We start from the raw sequence: 18000 nt of genomic DNA on the forward strand, positions 1-18000 counted from the left end.
TTCCATATGAGCTTGAGAAGAATGAGTGTTCTGTTGTTTTAGGGTAGAATGTTCTGTATATATCTATAATGTCCATCTGGCCCAATGTGTCATTCAAAGCTCTTGTTTATTTAATTGATTTTCTGCTTGGATGATCTATTACCAAGAGTGATGTGTTTAGATCCTCTACTATTAATGTATTCACATCAGTATGACTTTTTATTTTGATTAACAGTTGGCTTATGTAGTTGGCTGCTCCCATACTGGGGGCATAAATATTTACAATTGTAAGATCATCTTGATGGATAGACCCTTTAAGAATGATGTAGTGTCTTTCTTTATCTCTCACTACAGTCTTTAGTTTAAAATCTAATTTATCTGAAATGAGAATCGCTACCCCATCTTTCTTTTGAGGCCCATTGGCAAGAAAGATGCTTCTCCATCTCTTCACTTTCTATCTGGATGTATCTTTAGGTTCCAAATTGGTCTCTTGTAGACAGCATATGGATGGGTCCTGTCATCTTATCCAATCTGCAACCCTGTGCCGTTTTATAGGAGCATTTAGGCCATTCACGTTGTGAGTGATTATTGAAAGATACGTTTTTAGGACATCATGTTGCCTGTGAAGTTCTTGTTTCTATAGATCATCTCTGTAAATTTCTGGTCTGTGTCACTCTTGGGTTCTTTCTTCTTTTATAGAACCCCCCTTAATATTTCTTGTAGTGCTGGCTTGGTGGTCACATACTCTTTTAAACCTTGCCAGTCTTGGAAGCTCTTTATCTCTCCATCCATCTTGAATGTCAGCCTTGCTGGATAAAGTATTCTTGTCTGCATGTTCTTCTCACTTAGTGTCCTGAATATGTCTTGCCAGCCCATTCTGGCTTGCCAGGTTTCTGTGAAGAGGTCTGACGTTATTCTGATGGACCTTCCTTTGTAAGTAAGGAATCTCTTCCCCCAGCTGCCCTCAGATGCTCTTGTCTAAAATTACAATTCATGTGTTTCACAATTAAGTGCCTTGAGGTCTTTCTAGATTCATCGATCTTGGTGGGTGTTCTTTCTGCCTCTTGGACATGAAAGCTGGTTCCATTCCCCAGATTGGGAAAATTTTCATCCAGTATTTGTTTAACTAGATCTTCTAGTCGTCTTTTTCCACCCCCTCAGGGATCCCAATAACTCTCACGTTGGAACATTTCACTGTGTCATTTATTTCCCTAATTTTGTTTTCATGACTTCTAAGCTGTGTGTTCCATGTCTTCTCCTGATTCTTTTTCTCTATCAGTTTGTCCTCTAGATCACTAATTCTATCTTCTGCCTTGGTTACCCTAGCTGTTAGAATATATTAGTTTTATTGAGTGCAGTTACCATCTCTAACCCTACAATGTAATCACAATATCATTGACCATATGCCTATACAGTACTTGTCATCATTGTGACTTATTCTATAATTGGGAATTTGAACTTCTTGATCCCTTCATCAATTTCATCCATCGCTCCAAACACCTCCCCTCTGGCAAGCACCAGTTTTTTTCTCTGTATTTATGATACTACTTGTTTTGGGTGGATTTTTAAAAATCTGTTTTGTTTTTTTTAGATGTCATATATCACTGAAATCATATGGTGTTTATCTTATTTCAGTTAGCATAATGCCCTTTAGTTCCATCCATGTTGTTGCAAATAGCAAGATCTTATTCTTTTTTTATATATCTGATTAACAGTCCACTCAAACACATCCCACATCTTCTTTGTCCATCCATCTATCCGTGGACACTTAAGGTGCTTCTCTAACCTAACTATTGTAGATAATGATGCAGTAAACATGGGGAGGGGGGCATATATCTATTCAAACTGGCGATTTCATTTTCTTTGGGTAAATACCCAGTAGTGGAATTACTGGATCATATGGTATTTCTACGTATTATTTTTTGAGGAACCTCCATACTGTTTCCCACAGTGGTTGTACCAATTTATATTTCCTCCAACAGTGTGCAAGGGTTCTCTTTTCTCCACATCCTCACCAACACTATTTTTTGTCTTTTTGATACTAATCATTCTGACAGATGTAAAGTCATATTTCTTTATGGTTTTGGTTTGTATTCCCTGATCATTAATGATAATGAGCATCTTTTCATGTATCTGTTAGTCATGTATGTCTTTTTGTAGAAAATGTCTATTTAGGTCCTCTCCCATTTTTCAATTGGATCAATCTTTTTTTTCTTTTACTTTTTGTGTTGTTATATTAATATTGGGAATTAACTCCTTATTAGATATATCATTTGCAAATATCTTTTTTTTTTTAAAGATTTTGTTTATTTACTTGACAGAGAGAGAGCATGCACAATTAGGCAGAGCGGCAGGTAGAGGGAGAGGAAAAGCAGGCTCTCCACTGAGCAGGGAGTCCGATGCAGGGCTCGATACCTAGGACCATGACCTGAGCTGAAGGGAGCTGCTTAACTGACTGAGCCACCCAGGCACCCCTGCAAATATCTTCTTTTATTCAGTAGGCTGCTCTTTCATTTTCTTCATGGTTCCTTCCCTGCATAGAAGCTTTTTATTGTGGTATAGTCCTGATAGTTTTATTTCTGCTTTTCTCTCTCTTGCCTGAGGAGTCATATCTAGAAAAATGTTGCTAAGGCTGATGCATAAGAGGTTACTGCCTGTGTTTTCTTTTAGTTTTCTGGTTTCATGTCTCACATTTAGGTTTTTAATTCATTTTATGTTTGTATATAAGAGAGTAATCCAGTTTCATTCCTTTGCATGTAGCTGTCCAGTTTTCCCAACACCATTTATTTAAGAAATGGCCTTTTCTCCATTATATATTCTTGCATCATTTTTTATAGATTGACCATGTAAGCATTTTTTTTAAGCTGTCATAACAAACTCACTAGATCTCTAGAAAATAACCAAAGATTTACAACAACCCAGTAAATGCTGAATCAAGAAAACAGCAACTTAAAAATGGTAGAGGAGCTTTGCGGTATTTTACTTGCCCTGGATTCATCCACTTCCCATGCTCAGTGATAGTCTTAAAGATGACGGACTAAATTTCCAGTGTAGAATCTGATCCTTGGCTTCAGAGGGATCACAGTGATCTTGTTCTCAATGAGTTCTGTTTAATTTTTTAGTATAATTGATACACAGTGTTAACATTAGTTTCAGGTGTATAACATAGTGATTCAATTTTATACATCATGCTATATAAGTGTGTGTTTATTTCTGGGATCATTATTCTGCTCCATTGTTTGTCTGTTTTTGTAACAGTGTCATGCCGTTTTCATTATAACATTTGTAGTGTATCTTAAAATCTGGGATTGTGATACCTCCAGCTTTGTTCTTTTTTAAAGTTGCTTTGGCTGTTTGGGGTCTTTTGTCGTTTCATATATTAATTCATTCTAACAATCCATTTGTCTACTTCTGTGAAAACTACTGTTGGTGTTTGAGTAGGGATGGCATAGAATTTGTAGATCACTTTGGGGTAATATGGACATTTTAACAATATTACCCCAATCCACGAGCATGGTATATCTTTCAATTTGTTTGTGTCATCTTTAATTTCAATGTTTTATAGTTTTCAGTATACAAGTCTTTCATCTCTGGTTAAAATTTATTCTTAGGTATTTTATCTTTCTGGTGCAACTGTGAGTGAGATTGTTACCTTAATTTCTCTTTCTGCTAGTTGGTTATTAAGTATATAGAAACAGCAACATATTCTAGTATATTAATTTGATATCATACAAGTTTACTGAATTCATTTATTCTAGCAGATTTTTTTTTTTTGGGAAAAGTTGATTTTTATTTCCTTCTTTCATCTTTCAGCATCTAACACTTTTTTCTAGAATGAAGATTTTTTTTTAAAAGGTACAGTTAGCTTTTATTTATTTTTTTTCCAATTTATTTATTTATTCTAGCAGATTTTTGACAGAGTATTTAGTGTTTTCTATATATGGTATCATGTAGTTTGCATATACTGGTAGTTTTACTTCTTCCTTACCAATTTGGATTTTTTTTTTCTTCTTGTCTGATTGCTGTGGCTAAGACTGCTAGTACTACATTTAATAAAAGTGGCAAGAGTGGGTATCCATTCTTGTCTTGTCCTTGATCTTAGAGGAAAACTTAGTTTTTCACCATTGAGTATGATGTTAACTGTGGGCTTGTCATATATGGCTTTATTATGTTCCCTTCAAACACAAATTCTTTGTAGAGAGTTTTTATCATAAATGGATGTTGAATTTTGTCAAATGCTTTTTCTGCATCTATTGAGATATGATTTTTATCCTTCATTTTGTTAACGTGATGTATCATGTTGATTGATTTGCAGATATTGAACCATCCTTGCCTCCCTGAGCAAATCTCATTTGTTCATGGTGAGTGATCCTTTTAATATATTGTTGAATGCAGTTTGATAAAATTTTGATTTTTAAAAAAGATTTTATTTATCTATTTGACAGAGAGAGAGACAGTAAGAGAGGGAACACAGCAGAGGGAGTGGGAGAGGGAGAAGCAGGCTTCCTGTGGAGCAGGAAGCCCCATGCTGGATCCAATTCCAGGACTCTGGGACCATGACCTGAGCCGAAGGCAGACACTTAACGACTGAGCCACCGAGATGCCCCAAATTTTGATTTTTTTTACAGCTATGTTCACAAAGTAGGTTTTTGTTTGTTTCGCTGTGTCTTTAGTTTTGGTATCAGGGTAATGCTGGACTCTTCGAATAAATTTGGAAGCTTTCCTTTCTCTCTTATTTTTTGAACTAATTTGAGAAGAATAGGTATTAGCTCTTCAAATGTTTGGTAGAATTCACTTGTAGAGAATCTGGTCCTGGACTTTCTGTTGTTTTTTGATTACTAATTAAATTTCATTACTAGTAGGTGATCTGTTCAGATTTTCTATTTCTTCTTGATTCAGTTTTGGAAAATTGTGTGTTTCTAGGAATTCATCCATTTCTTCTTGGTTGTCCAATATTTGGTATATACTTTTTCATATTGGTCCCTTACAATCCTTTGTATTTCTGTGGTGTCAGTATAACTTCCCACTCATTTCTGATTTTATTCAAGTCCTCTTTTTCTTGATGGGTCTGGCTAAAGGTTTATCAATTTTATCTTTCCAGAGAACTAGCTCTTGATTTCACTGATCTTTCTTCTTTTTTTCTCTCTTTCTCCCCCCCCTTTTCCCCCCTATTTCATTTATTTCTCCTTTCACCTTTATTACTTCCTTCTTCCTAATAACTTTAGGCTTTGTTATTTTTCTACTTTCTGTGTAAAGTTGATTTTAAGAGTTTCCTTGTCTCTTGAGATTTGAGATAGACCTGTACAACTGTAAACTTCCCTCTGAAAACTGTTTTCACTGTGTCCCAAAGATTTTGGACTATTGTGTTTTCATTTTCATTTGTTTCCATGTATTCTTTTTTAACTTCCTCTCTCCACCCTTTGGTTGTTCAGTAGCCTGTTGTTCAGCTTCCACATATTTGTAGGTTTTTTCTAGTTTTGGGGGTTTTCCCCACTCGTAACTGATTTCTGCTTTAATGTTGTGGTCAGAAAAGATCTTTGATATGATTTCAGTATTCTTAAATTTATTGAGATTTGTTTTGTCACCTAACAAGTGATCTATCCTGGAGAATGTTCCATGTGCACTTGAAAAGAATGTGTATTCTGCTGCTTTGGGATGGAATGTCCTGTATTTCTTTTAACTTCATCTAGTCTAATATGTCATTCAAAGCCACTACTTCTTTATTGATTTTCTGTCTGGATGATCTATCTATCCATCTATTGATGTAAATCAGGTGTTAAAAGTCCCCTACTATTATTGTATCACTGACAAGTTCTTCCTTTGTGTCTATTAAATTTGCTTTACGTATTCAGGGGCTCTGATGTTAAGTACATAGATATTCAAAACTGTTTTATATTCTCTCTTTGGATTGATCCATTTATCATTATGTAATGCTCTTCTTTGTCTCTTGAGTCTTTGTTTTAAAGTCTTTTTTGTCTGATATAAATATGGCTTATCCCAACTTTTCTTCACCTCCGTTTGCCTGGAATCTTTTTCCATCCCCTTACTTTTAGTCTATATGTGTCATTAAGTCTGAAACAAGGCTTTTGTAGGCAGCATATAGATAGGTCGGTCTTGTTTTTTTTTTAAATCCCATTCAGTTACCCTACGTCTTTTGATTGGAGCATTTAGGCCATGTAATTATTGGTAGGTATGTAATTATTGCCATTTTATTAATTGTTTTCTCATTATTTTTGTAGTTTTTCTCTGCTCCTTCTCTTCCTTGTAATTGATGGCTCTCTTTAGTATTACACTTGGATTCCTTTCTCTTTATTTTTCGGTGTATCTATTAGAGTTTGCTGGTATGTCGTTACCATGAGGTTCAGCGAAAATATCCTAAGTATACAACAGACTATATTAAGCTATCTTAAGTTGATGGTCACTTAAGTTTAAACATATACTCAACAAGATTTTTACTCCTTATATCCACACTTTATTTATAGGTCATATTTTACATCTTTTTGTTTTGTGAGTCCCTAATTTCTTAAATGTCATTGATTTTACTACTTTTGTCTTTTAACCTTCACATTAGCTTTTTTAGTAATTGAATAGAGTACCTATACTGCATGTTTGCTTTTACTCATAATTTTTTTGTTTTCACAGTTTTCTTCTAATTATGACCTTTTCTTTTTTACTTAAAGATTCCCTAGAACATTTCTAGTAATACTGGTTTAGTGATGATGAACTCCTTTATCTGATGTATGCCTGAGAAACTCCTTTTCCCTTCTTCAATTCTGATGAGAATGATCATCTTGTCATATAGAATATTCTTGGTTGTAGTTTTTTCCTTTCAGCCCTTTCAATATATCACGCCACTTGCTTCTAGCTTGCAGTTTCCACTGAAAATAGCTAATAAACTCATGAGGTTTCCCTTGTATATAACTAGTTGTTTCTCTCTTGCTGCTTTAAAGAGTGTGTATTTAATTTTTGACATTTTATTTTTTTTTCAATTTATTTATTTTCAGAAAAACATTATTCATTATTTTTTCACCACACCCAGTGCTCCATGCGAGCCGTGCCCTCTATAATACCCACCACCTGGTACCCCAACCTCCCACCCCCCCGCCACTTCAAACCCCTCAGATTGTTTTTCAGAGTCCATAGTCTCTCATGGTTCACCTCCCCTTCCAATTTACCCAAATTCCCTACTCCTCTCTAATGCCCCTTGTCATTTTTTTAAAGATTTTATTTGACAGAGATCACAAGTAGGCAGAGAGGCAGGCAGAGAAAGAGGGGGACACAGGCTCCCTGCTGAGCAGAGAGTCCAATGTGGGGCTCAATTCCAGGACCCTGAGATCATGATCTGAGCTGAAGGCAGAGTCTTAACCCACTGAGCCACCCAGGTGCCCCAATCTTTGACACTTTAATACGAGTGTATCTTGGTGTAGATCTCCTTAGGTTCATCTTATTTGGGGTTTTCTGTGTATCCTGGATGTATTTCCTTCCCAAGATGAGAGAAGTTTTCAGCTATTACTCAAGTAAGCTTTTTGCCTCCTTCCCTCTCCCCAACCCCCTTCTCTTTCTGGGGCTTCTATAATATTCAAGTTGGTACACTTCAAACTATCATAGCGCCCCTTTAACCTGTCCACTTTTGTTTTCTTTTTGATGTTCAGTTTACACCCTTTCCATTACCCTTTCAGATTGCTGATCCATCCATTCTTTGCATCCTCCATTCTACTGTTGATTCCCTCTGGTGTATTTTTCACTTCAGCTATCGTATTCTTCAATATTGATTGTTCTCTGTATAATTTCCATCTCTTTGTTGAAAATCCACTCATCCATTCTTCTCTGAAGTCCAATAGCCATTGTTATGCCCATTACTTTGAACACTATCAGGTAGGTTGCTTATCTCTGTTTTATTTATTTATTTTTTTCTGAGGGTTTGTTTTTTCATTTGGAGCATATTCCTATCTCATCTTGACTTTCTGTATTTCTACAAATTAGGCAGAGCAGCAGCTTTTCCAAGACTTGAAGGAATGGCCTTGTGTACGGTCAGCCCATGCCTGTTTACTTTGGTTAGCTGGCTAGAACTATAGCAGGTACAGGCTGGGGGCTCTAAGGCACTCAGCACTGGGGTAGTCCTGGTGGGATGGCTACAGCTGAAGTGGTCACAGGTGGGGAGGTGGGGAGTGGGGGAGATTTTCAGGGCACTCTGCACAGGACACAACCAGAGCCAGAGTGGATGAAGACTTGGGCAAAGGGCTCCCAGGGTACTCCACTCTGGGAGTACCTAGCTGTGATAACCGGAGCTGAGGTGTGCCAGGCTGGGAGGTCTTGGCGGCACTCCTTCCCCAGGGGTTCTGGCAAAACAACTTGAGCCAAACAGGTTCAGACCTGGAGTGTTCTGGGATGCTTTGCACCATGGTGAGAGAGGTGTAGCTACGGTGGGTGACATTCAGGGGTGTCCCAGCATATACTGTACTGGGGCCACCTTGTGCAGTCTCCTTTAGGGGATGGCCCAGATCCTGCTTCCATCTGCACTATCAAGGTGGAGGGGAGATGTAAATATATATAAATTTATATAATTTATAAACAAATTATATATACAAATATATATATATATATATATATATATATATATATTTTTTTTTTTTTTTGCCTCTCAGACCCCAGAGTGCATTCTGCAGGTCCCTCACTGGTAGAGCTTTAGGGCTGGTTCCTTTATATTTTAGTTGCTCTTGAAACCATGTTTTTTTTTTCTGTGGCCCCAGAGTGGCCAGGGCTGATGTGGTCTAGGGATCCAGGGCTTGCTGAGGGCAGTGTGGTGGCTAGGGAACCCAGACTCTGCTATCTAACCCTTTCTGTGCTATCAAGGTGGAGGGGGAACATAAACACTGGCACTGCCTAGCTTCTCCAGCATCCCACTGTTTGGTGGAGGGTAAGTTCCTTTATATTCTCGTTGCCCTTTTAAGCCTTTCTGTCTCCCAGGACAGAAAAATCTGCTATAATCCCTTAGTAGTCTCCTCCCTCCCCAATGTAGTTCACAGCATTAGAATTGGGGGTTCTTGTTACCGTGTCTCCTGTCATTGTCTACGTGGTCCCTCCAACCCCTGTTGTGCAGGATTTGTTGTCAGCCCTCAGTTGTTTTTCAGAAGGAACTGCCGTACAGATTGGCACAGACTTGTGTTCATGGATGAGGAGCGATGAGGGTCTTCCTGTTCTATCATTTTGGATCCTCTTGCAATGCTCTCTTCTACTGCTACCTCTCTCCCTGCTCTCAGAATGGGAAGGACTAATTCCTTCAAATGGACCCCCATCAGTTTTCTTCTTAAACCAGGCTTAAGTCCTATCACTGCCTCCTACCCCCACCCCAAAGTTCTGAACATTTTGACAAATCCTGCGTGGCTACCAACTCAAGTTCCTTTGCTTAGCCTGGTTCCTCAGCCCCAAAGCTACCTTCTTTCCCCTCCCCCAGGCTTATTTACCATTATTCTATTTCCCCTGATGCTCTCCAAATTGTTCCTGTCCTTCTCTAAATCCTTCCCTCCACGTGAAATGCCTTTTCACCTATCACAACTTTCAGAAATCCCATCCACCCTTCAGGCTACCCTGACCGTGCTCCCTTCTCCATTTCCCTAGTGCTTGGTCTTAGTTTCTTATGACTGGAACCAAATTTGACCTTTTATTATTTGAGTAGACAATTCTTCTACTGAAAGCAAGCTACCCATCTGCAAATACAATAAGAAATAATTTTAAGTTAAAACACCAAATTTATTGCATAATATTGAACTATATGCACACACATAGAAAATAAACATTTCATATAACTGTATATCTTTTTTTAATCTTGTATTATAAAGACTGAAAAAACTACCAATTTAGCAATTGAAATAAGTTTTAAAAACAAAAAGAAAAGCAAAAATCTACATCCTTCATTGAGATCTGATGCTGTATCACGGTTCATAAATACTTCCTTTTATATAAATAAGTCTTTCCTCTAGTGACTAGGAATTTAAAATTAGGCTGACATGGATTCTTTGATCATGTAGAATTTTCTTATCCCATGATGAAGTAGGTTGAGCATGTCGTTATTTTTGATACATATATTTGCTCTAAACACAATCCCCCCCCCGAAATCCCACTGTAAACAAACATTTCAAATGCAATAAACAAAAGTCCCATAATAAAGAATGTCCTTAAATGTTAGCAATTAGGGAAAAGGAAAAAAAATAGAAATTTTGCAATTTAAATAGAAATTAAAAAAATAGACTGCATGCATCCACTAGAAGGACAGGAAGGGAGCATTAAGTCAGGAAACAATGGGATGAAGTGAGTAAGAGAGAAAGGGAAGGAGAGGAAGGAAAGAGAAAGAGGCAGAGGGCATAATTTGACAGGGAAAGAGAACAAGAAATTTATTAATTCTACTTTCCTTGGAGAAGATACTCTTTAAAAAAGTAATGCAACTTGCTCCAAAAGCCAGATAACTGAAGGAGTAGGGGGTCTATCACCTCACCTTATTGTCGAAGGGACTTGGCTGAACAACAAAACAAAATTCGGCTCAGCTACAATGCTGAGCTGCTCTGCACATCTCTAAGCAGGTCCAGGAATAGGCAGAGCCAGGTAGAGGCTGCTAGTCCCTCAACAACTTCTTTTTAAAGCAAAATCTGTTCATAAAGGCTCCCATGAATTCTCAAAAGAGTTCAGCCAAATTAATGAAAGAAGGGACCCAGATTCAGCTTGCGGGACTTGGGACTTTCTGAAGTAGTCCTTGCCTCCTTAGTCCTTAGAGCAGGGCTGCAACAAGCCAGGAGCATGTCCAAGTCTGCAGAGAGAGGAGCCGTTCTGCACGTGCAGGTGAGAAAGGGCGCATCAGTCAAAATCATTCTTGCGGAGGAACGAGAGGGACAGGAAGCACTGTGAGAAAAGAGCAGGGCTAAGAGAGACATTTGGGAAACGAGAGGTTAAAAACCCACTGCCATTTTTTCCAGCAGAGTGCAACATATTCACAAGTGCAAGGAACACTACTAGGTAATTTGGTTTAAAAACAAAAATGCCAATTTTTCACCCCCATCCCCAACCCCTGATTTTTCAGAAAGGTTGCTTCCTGTTCACAAGCCCAGAAACACATCAACCAGGTTCAGGATTCAAAAGTCCTAACCCATTCAGACAATAAAAAAATAGAACTCCCTTCCCCATGGTTTTCTGTATGGGCCTCCATGTGGACACTGAGGAAGGGAGGGAAATCTGGGGCACACTGTGGAGCCTCAAGCCAAACTAAACCCTTCATAGTTGTCAAGGGCCTGGGTCAGCCGTGCGCTCAGGATCTCTTTGCTGCTGTATTTGGGGAGATCAAGAAGGTTGTAGCAAGTGTGGGCCACGGGCAGGTACTCCTCGCCGCTGGCTGTGGACTGGATGACAATCTGCAGGCTCGCCATGCCGTAGATGGGAATGCGATCGCTGCCGGTCAGGAACACTGAGGAGAAAGGGAAAGGCCATTACCAGCTACGCAGCCCAGGAGCTGCTCTCTGCAGCCCCGCACAGAAAGGAGGGGACCGCATGACACCCTGTGGCTCGCATGGGAAGTACACTTCTAGGTGCCAATATGGATGGCATGAATATTCACCTATGCTTGTTCTTACAAAGGGAGAGGCTGACTGCATTTCAATCCTGGGGGGAGGGGGCGGGGTGTTACATGGATAAAAATTCTGTTTTTCATTAGTTCATTTCAGACCCTGATTATATACACATGGACACAAATCATCCATCTAAATGAAAGATGCCCTAAAATGCCCTCAAATTAAAAATGGCCTCAAATGTATGTCCTCATAAATGTTAGGAGCTTTCACAAAATCAGAGAGGAAAGGAATTCCTGACATAGGTAAAGAGCTGATCTCAGAGGGAAGCCAGGAAGAAGACCATTATCTATGGGACTTCAAAGTCTCCTGTGGCCAAGGGTCTAGTGTGTATACACCTCCTGAGCTAGGGAATATCCATTTGGCATCTGTTTGCTCCTTTTCCTAAATTTCTTAAACCAAAAGAGCAACAATGACGTTATATTAGACATTTCACTCTTGTAACACACTGTGACTTGGCAAAAAAAAAAAGAGAGCGAGAGAGAAAGAGGCCAATGCAGCTCTCTTTCCATGTTTTCTAGCAATACATAACCTCCCAGTTAAATTGCTGGAATTACTACAAACAAGTCATTGGTTAAGAAGCACTTTCAAAAAACCTATTACCTGAGGCTGTGGTATATAAACATTGTTGCCAATATCTGTGGAGTTACTAAAAATTTCCACAAGTCTAATGATCTCTGAACAGAAAAAACTCTTTTAAGAAATCTCCATGGCTACACTCCTCTTGGTTGTTAGAGCCTTACAAGCTCCTTAACCTGTCATTTGACAAACCTTAACCTGTCATTTAACTTATAGGCCACTGTTCATAAGAGCCAATGGAACTAGGGAGAGGAGAAGCAGGGCTTTTTTTTTTTTTTTTTTAAGCATTCTTGTATGAGCCTGCCCTCTCCCCCCTACTTCCTCTCATCCTCACTCGGTGGGAGCAGTAGAATCTGGGGATACATCTTGCATTAATATTAAGATATGCTCATGCTTATAAAGCAAAAGGGACTGCCTTTCAAAGCACATTGTTTTATTTTATATAAACAAAAACTGTATACTACTCACTAGCAAATTTCTGACCCCGATTATATACAGACACAAAGATTACAACTATTTTTGAAAGGCTGAATGTGTTGACATAAATTAGGCTTCATTCTCTTTTCCAAATATATTACCCTTCTCAAATGTCCCCTAGCCAGTCACAAAGGGCCATATCTAGTATGATTCCATTTATGTGATATGTCCCAAACAGGCTCATCCACAGAGCCAGAAAACAGATGGTAAGGGGGGCCGGGTGGGGTGATAGGTCAGGAGGAAATGGGGAATGACTGCTACTGAGTTCAAGGTGTCTTTCTGAGGTGATGAACATGTTCTACAAATTACTGACAGGATCAAATCTCTGTGAATATACTAAAAATCACTGAATTATATACTTTAATTGGGTGGACTATATGCTCTGTGGATCATATCTCAATAAAGCTATTGTAAATCCTATCTCCCCAGTTACATCTGTAGCAGACACTGCAAAATTTTCAAAAGCCTAGAGAGATAAGGGAAGTTAATTGAATTAGATTCTATCAATGTGATATTTCATAATACTCACATATAAGATAACTAGTATTTTAAAAGCAACTGAAAATCAGCAAAATGCTTCTTTTCTTTCTTTAATGCAATACATCCTATTAGGCATCAAATAAGGAAGTACCACCTATGTTTGCCTGAGGTCTCATTAAGACAAGAAGTGGAAATATACTTCCCTCACTTACTCTTTCTCATTTACAAGACCTTGACCTGTGGGGTAGATCACCCTTCACCACAGGCAACACTAACGCATGGACAAGCACTGTGTTAACATGACTGATACTTACAAAGAAACTTCTTCTTCTTTTCCAATGGAAACTCGTGAAATGTTTCCCAAAATAGTTTCACAGTGGGATGTGTGGCTGAGTAATCACCCTTGTAGATGGCAGTCTGCCCAAAAGAGACAAAGAGAAAACCCTATCTTAAAGAAGAAGAATATTATCGAGGACATACATTTGTGCCCCGTTTGCAGTGGAGAGGAGGAAATAACCAGCGAGATTCGGAGGCCTCCAATGCCCCCTCAACCACAGACCACCCGGAAAGAGACCAGGCTCTGGGCCCACCTGGCAGGCCACAGCTGCTTCCTCAGAGGTAAAGACAGTACCGTCCCTACTCACCTCTTCGAGCTCCTGCCAGTTGTAGTTGCTGTTCCCCACCATCATAGCCCGCAGCTCGGAAGGCTGGAAGAGCTCAAGCACCTTGCCACCACACACCTTTAGGAAGCCACTGGAGAAGGCAGTGTACCACTCGTGAACTGAGATTTGGAAGACGTAATTCACGTAAGCATCCACGAACTCCTGCCTGCCAGAAGCCCAAAGAAACAGAATATGGTTAGCCCGAAAACTTGTAGAAGTTCTGGGGTGGAAAGAGATGAAAAATGGGATTTCATTAAACTCTCACGTCAGGAGGCGTCCCGGAGATTACCAGCCAGCCCGAGGATTCCTCCAGTGCCTCAGGTGATCTGGGGGCAGGGGAGACCAGCGGGAAGAGGGGGAGGCCAGGCAGGTGGAACCATTTTACCTGAGGAGCTCGTCTTCATCTTGCTTACTGTCCTCCTTAAAATTTAGTTTGGAAAAAAAATACAGACTTTTTCTGCTTTAAAGAAAAAGTCTGAGATAACAATTCTAGGCTGCCTCCCTTCTCTTCAGAAACAAGCAAAGTTAAACCATGTGCTACTGGAATCCTCACCTATTCTAAAAGGTAATTTCCTAACTCCTTTCTGGAAAGGACTGTCTTATACAATGGGCTCCAGCTCATTAATAATCAGTCAAATGCAAATTAAAACAGTGATTTCCTGCATGTCAGACTCACAGCAAGCCAGCTTCCTGGGCTGCTTACTGTAGATAAGGGGCTGGTTTCCTGGGCACGTGTCTGCAGGCTGCAGGTCAGAGTTCTATTTGTATACACAGTCTGGCCACCGTCGGTATGCATTCAGTCTCCCCTAGTGGGAAATGTCAACTGAACTGAGACGTAAACATCTGAGAGAATAAGTTGCCAACATCTGGAAAAAGCTGAAACTGTAAATACTCTTTAACTGAGCTACTCCCCTACCACGGGGCGGCCCAGAGAGAGTGCACGAGACAAATACACAGATGTTCACCGCAGCATTTTCTTGTAATATAGAGAATTGGAAGACACAAAACTAAATATCCATTAATATGAGAATGGATCAAAAAAAGATGGTATGGCCATAAGATAGGAACCATAAAGCACAGCATTTTGATGGAGTTAACTAGGCCCGTATTTATCTAAATGAACAGAATCTCAAGATCAGTGTTTGAGTGAAACCCAACTTTCTGATTGTTAAGTACACTACGACAGCATTTATGTAAGTTGTTTTTTTACATTTTTCTTTCCCTGCCATCAGTCCCATCTTGAATCAATTAACTGCATCAGATGCAACCAAAGGACCAACTACTGACTGCTCAGTTAGTGGGATGGCACTGCTCAGTGGTTTTGTTTTGTTTTTTACATTTGTAACAATACTAACTATAAGAGGTGGTGGCTCCGCTACTTACATCTTATGACCCTTGGGTAAGTTATTTAATCTCTGTGCCTCAATCCCTTCATCTGTAAAATGGTAAAAACAAGAGTACATAACCCAAGGAACTGTTACAAAAAATAATGAGTTAACACATGTAAAGTTCTTAGAACCAAGGCTGCTTTGTAAATATTAGCAATGATTATTATATGGTTTAAGGCTATAAGATCTTGTTTATTGTAAGTGTGAAATTACACATATGCTGTACATAAGAAATGGGTAATTTTTTTAAAGTAGAAGCTATAATTAATTGGTCTTAATACACACATTATAAACGTATAGAAACAGGAAAGAACAGGCATCGACTTCCTCAGTGTTTTGCCAGTGTGAGAAAGGAAGCTGGAAGAGCGGGAAGGGAGTGAGAGGAGGCGCGGGAATCTCGGTCATTGTTTTATTACAAAATCTGAAGCAAACACCGTTTGCTCTGGTTCATAGATACAAAGATGTCTGTCAGTTTAGTCTGTACTTTTCTGTATTTTAAAATTTTTTCCTAAAAATTAAAAAAATCTGACATTATGAAGACAGATTCCTTTCTACTTATCCTTCACTGTAGTACTGTACTTCATACAACTACCCTTGAACGTCTTGGGTTTCCTCCAAGAAAACACTTCTCCCAGGACCACCGCCCCTAACTAGCCACCAGGCATGTCATACAGTGGAGCAGTGAAGCAGACAGGGATTCAAATCCAGGCTCTGCCATGTCCTCTATGCTAACTACTAAGCCTCTCTTTTCTCATCTTTAAAATGGGGTAAATGTTCAGTTTTTTAAAATAAAAGCTACTAACACAGAAAGATTTTTACACATCTTTACCACAGATTCTCAAAGTTTCTCACACCGCATCTGATGGACCACTTTCTCAAAACCCACTGGATAAAACTAAGAGGACTTTCCTGGTACAACTGCCTCAGAGAATCACCATCAACATGATTTTTTAATTATAGATGGTGATGGTTAATTTTATATGTCGACTTGCCTAGGCTACAGTAATCAGTTAACTTAAGCAAACACCAGTCAAGACAGTGCTTTGAAGGTATTTTTTAGATAGGATTAACATCTGTATCAGGAGACATTGAGTAAAGCCGATCAGTCTTCATGAAGTGGGGGGCCCTCATCCAATCAGCTGAAGGCCTCAAAAGCCTGAGGTCCTTCCTCCACACCCTTCAAAGAGGAAAGACTCTGGCATCTACACTGCAGCCTCCATTCCTGCCAGAATTTTCAGCCTGCCAGCCCACCCTGAACATTCCCAACAGCGAGCCTCATAATCACATGAGCAGATACCCAAGGATCTTTCTTCCTTGTCTTTCTTTCCTCTATATATGTATGTATATACACACATATTTGTGGCCTTGGAGCTGGGGCTGCACTGTTTTCCTGCCTGCAGACCCTACCAGAAGCACCAGTCCTTCCTGAGCCTCCAGCCCCCGTGCCTTTGCACTAGAACCACAATCACTAGCTCTCCTGAGTCTGCAGCCTGCTGACTGCAGCTCCTGGGCCTTGTCTGCCCACCGTATGTACACAAAGTGTGCACACACTGCTCCCTACTGGTTCTGGTTCTCTGGAGAAGCCTGATATATCATGCAGACATCATCTAAATTGGGTATGGGTGAGCCTGGGAGTTTGATTGATCCTGAGGTAAAATTCTTCCACAGCTGTGAACCTGCATGGGGTGTGTGTGTGGGGGGGGGTGGCTGGGTGTAACTGTGTAAGTATATATGCATGTATATACATCTCCCACTGGCTCTGTTTTTCTGGAGAAGCCTAATACAGATTTTCATATCAGGAAGTGGGTACTATAATAGCAACTACCTATAAATGTAGAATGGCTGTGGAATTGGGTAATGGGTAGAGGGTGTCAGAGTTTTGAGGCAGTTGATAGAAAAAGCCTAAACTGCCTTGAAGAGACAATTGATAGAAACGACAAAGGAGATCCTGGTGAAGGCTCAGAATGAAAAGAGGAGAGCTGTAGAGAAAGCTTTTGTTGTCGGAAAATAAACATGCATCATAAGCAGAATCTGGCAAGAAATAGGAATATTAAAATGCTTCTGGTGATGTCACAGATGGAAATGGGGAACATGTTATTTATTGGAAATTAGAGGAAAGGCAATCTTGTCATAAAGTGGCAAAGAACTTGGCCAAATTATGTTCTAGTGTTTTGGAGAATTTAAGTGATAAACTTGGATATTTGACTCAGGAGATTGCCTAGCAAAGTACTGAAGGTGTGTGGTCTGGTTTCTTTGTACTGCTCAGAGTAAAATGAAAGAGGAAAGGATAAGTTGAAAGAGGAATTGTTAAGCAGAAAGGAATTAGAACTTCAAGGTTTGGAAAATTCTTAAGTCTATCCAGATAACACCCTCTGGAAACAGGGCCAAGGGCATGGCTGAACCATGATTTGATGAGATCAAGCATGTGGATTCAGGAATCCTACCAATCATCTCAGCAGAAGCTAGGAATAGAAATGCCGTTATCCGAGAAAGATTTGTGGAGAACCCTGTTGTCTGATGACTTGGACCTCCAAGAACTGCCTGAGAAGCCAACAAAGTTTTGTTTTTTTGTTTTTTTTTTTTAACTCAAGAATAGAAACACTGCCAGTCTGCACCAAAGAAGCAGAGCTGGACAAAATGAATGAAGGCTATTGGACTCTGGGAGTCTACTGGTATGAAATGAGCCTAAAGAACCAAACAGTTACAAACGGGTGTTACCTTTTAAGAAAAGGGAAAAATGGCCCCAAAGGCAAATTAGAGTCCAGTGAGCCTATCACTGCTGCCATGGGCATGGGTGGAGGAACCAGCCAGTAACTTCCCCTC

At 39.6% G+C, this 18000-nt stretch overlaps 1 protein-coding gene and 1 non-coding gene across 4 annotated transcripts in view; both read right to left on the reverse strand.

Moving 5' to 3' along the window:
* Positions 1-9708: 9708 nt before the first annotated feature.
* The window catches only part of HERC3 (HECT and RLD domain containing E3 ubiquitin protein ligase 3), a 123657-nt gene continuing 115365 nt past the window's right edge, over positions 9709-18000 (reverse strand). For all 3 annotated transcript variants that reach the window (XM_044224518.1, XM_044224519.1, XM_044224521.1), the window contains 3 exons: positions 13772-13955; positions 13442-13544; positions 9709-11431 (listed from right to left, as the gene is read on the reverse strand). In XM_044224518.1, the coding sequence (XP_044080453.1) occupies positions 11223-11431; positions 13442-13544; positions 13772-13955 (496 nt within the window). In that variant the 3' untranslated portion in view covers positions 9709-11222. The remainder of the gene's footprint in view (positions 11432-13441; positions 13545-13771; positions 13956-18000) is intronic.
* Positions 15011-15106, reverse strand: LOC122890771. The gene has a single exon (XR_006381194.1). It is a non-coding gene; the product is annotated as a small nucleolar RNA SNORD21 (small nucleolar RNA).

This window comes from Neovison vison, chromosome 11 (genome assembly GCF_020171115.1).
Source record: "Neovison vison isolate M4711 chromosome 11, ASM_NN_V1, whole genome shotgun sequence".
Lineage (NCBI taxonomy): Eukaryota > Metazoa > Chordata > Mammalia > Carnivora > Mustelidae > Neogale > Neogale vison.